At 73.0% G+C, this 1074-nt stretch overlaps 1 protein-coding gene across 1 annotated transcript; it reads left to right on the top strand.

The window, feature by feature from the left end:
- Positions 1-26: 26 nt before the first annotated feature.
- Positions 27-1069, top strand: ADRA2C (adrenoceptor alpha 2C; the record flags this gene model as incomplete). Its single annotated transcript, XM_046650442.1, has 1 exon — positions 27-1069. A coding segment is annotated over exon 1 (819 nt), but the record flags the coding sequence as incomplete, so codon positions are not given.
- Between the last annotated feature and the right edge of the window lie 5 nt (positions 1070-1074).

Below are 1074 nucleotides of genomic sequence, written 5' to 3'. Positions count from 1 at the left end.
CGCTCCGGGCGCCTCCTGCTCTGCACTTACGCGCGCAGCAGCTGCGAGGAGCCCGGCAGCCACGCTCCCCGGTGCGCCGCTCGCCCGCCGAGCCACCACGGCCGAGGGCCGGCTGCGAGGCGCCGCAGTCCCTGGCGGGCGCGCCCAAGGAGCAGGCGGCGATGCGGGCGCCGACCCGGGCTGGGGGGCGCCCGAGCTGCCGCGGCTGCGCCCGGGCTCCAGGCAGGACCGCGTAGCTCGCGGGAGGACCATGGCGTCCCCGGCGCTGGCGGCGGCGCTGACGGCGGCGGCGGCGGCGGCGGGCCCCAACGCGAGCGGCGCCGGAGAGGCCAACGCCTCGGGGGCTGCCTGGGGGCCGCCCCCCGGCCAGTACTCGGCGGGTGCCGTGGCAGGGCTGGCGGCCGTGGTGGGCTTCCTCATCGTCTTCACCGTGGTGGGCAACGTGCTAGTGGTGATCGCCGTGCTGACCAGCCGGGCGCTGCGTGCGCCGCAGAACCTCTTCTTGGTGTCACTGGCCTCGGCCGACATCCTGGTGGCCACGCTGGTTATGCCCTTCTCGCTGGCCAACGAGCTCATGGCCTACTGGTACTTTGGGCAGGTGTGGTGCGGCGTGTACCTGGCGCTAGACGTGCTCTTCTGCACCTCGTCCATCGTGCACCTGTGCGCCATCAGCCTGGACCGATACTGGTCCGTGACGCAGGCCGTTGAGTACAACCTGAAGCGCACGCCGCGCCGCGTCAAGGCCACCATCGTGGCCGTGTGGCTCATCTCAGCCGTTATCTCCTTCCCGCCGCTCGTCTCGCTCTACCGCCAGCCCGATGGCGCCGCCTACCCGCAGTGCGGCCTCAACGACGAGACCTGGTACATCCTGTCCTCCTGCATGGTCTCCTTCTTCGCGCCGTGCCTCATCATGGGCCTGGTCTACGCGCGCATCTACCGCGTGGCCAAGCTGCGCACGCGCACACTCAGCGAGAAGCGCACGCCTGCGGGCCCCGACGGCGCGTCCCCGACGACGGAGAACGGGCTGGGCGCGGCGGCGAGCGCGGGCGAGAACGGGCACTGCGCGCCCCCGCG

This window comes from Equus quagga, unplaced genomic scaffold (genome assembly GCF_021613505.1).
Source record: "Equus quagga isolate Etosha38 unplaced genomic scaffold, UCLA_HA_Equagga_1.0 18059_RagTag, whole genome shotgun sequence".
NCBI lineage: Eukaryota > Metazoa > Chordata > Mammalia > Perissodactyla > Equidae > Equus > Equus quagga.
Note: the sequence above shows the minus strand (reverse complement) of the source record. Positions and strands in the feature narration are given on the sequence as shown.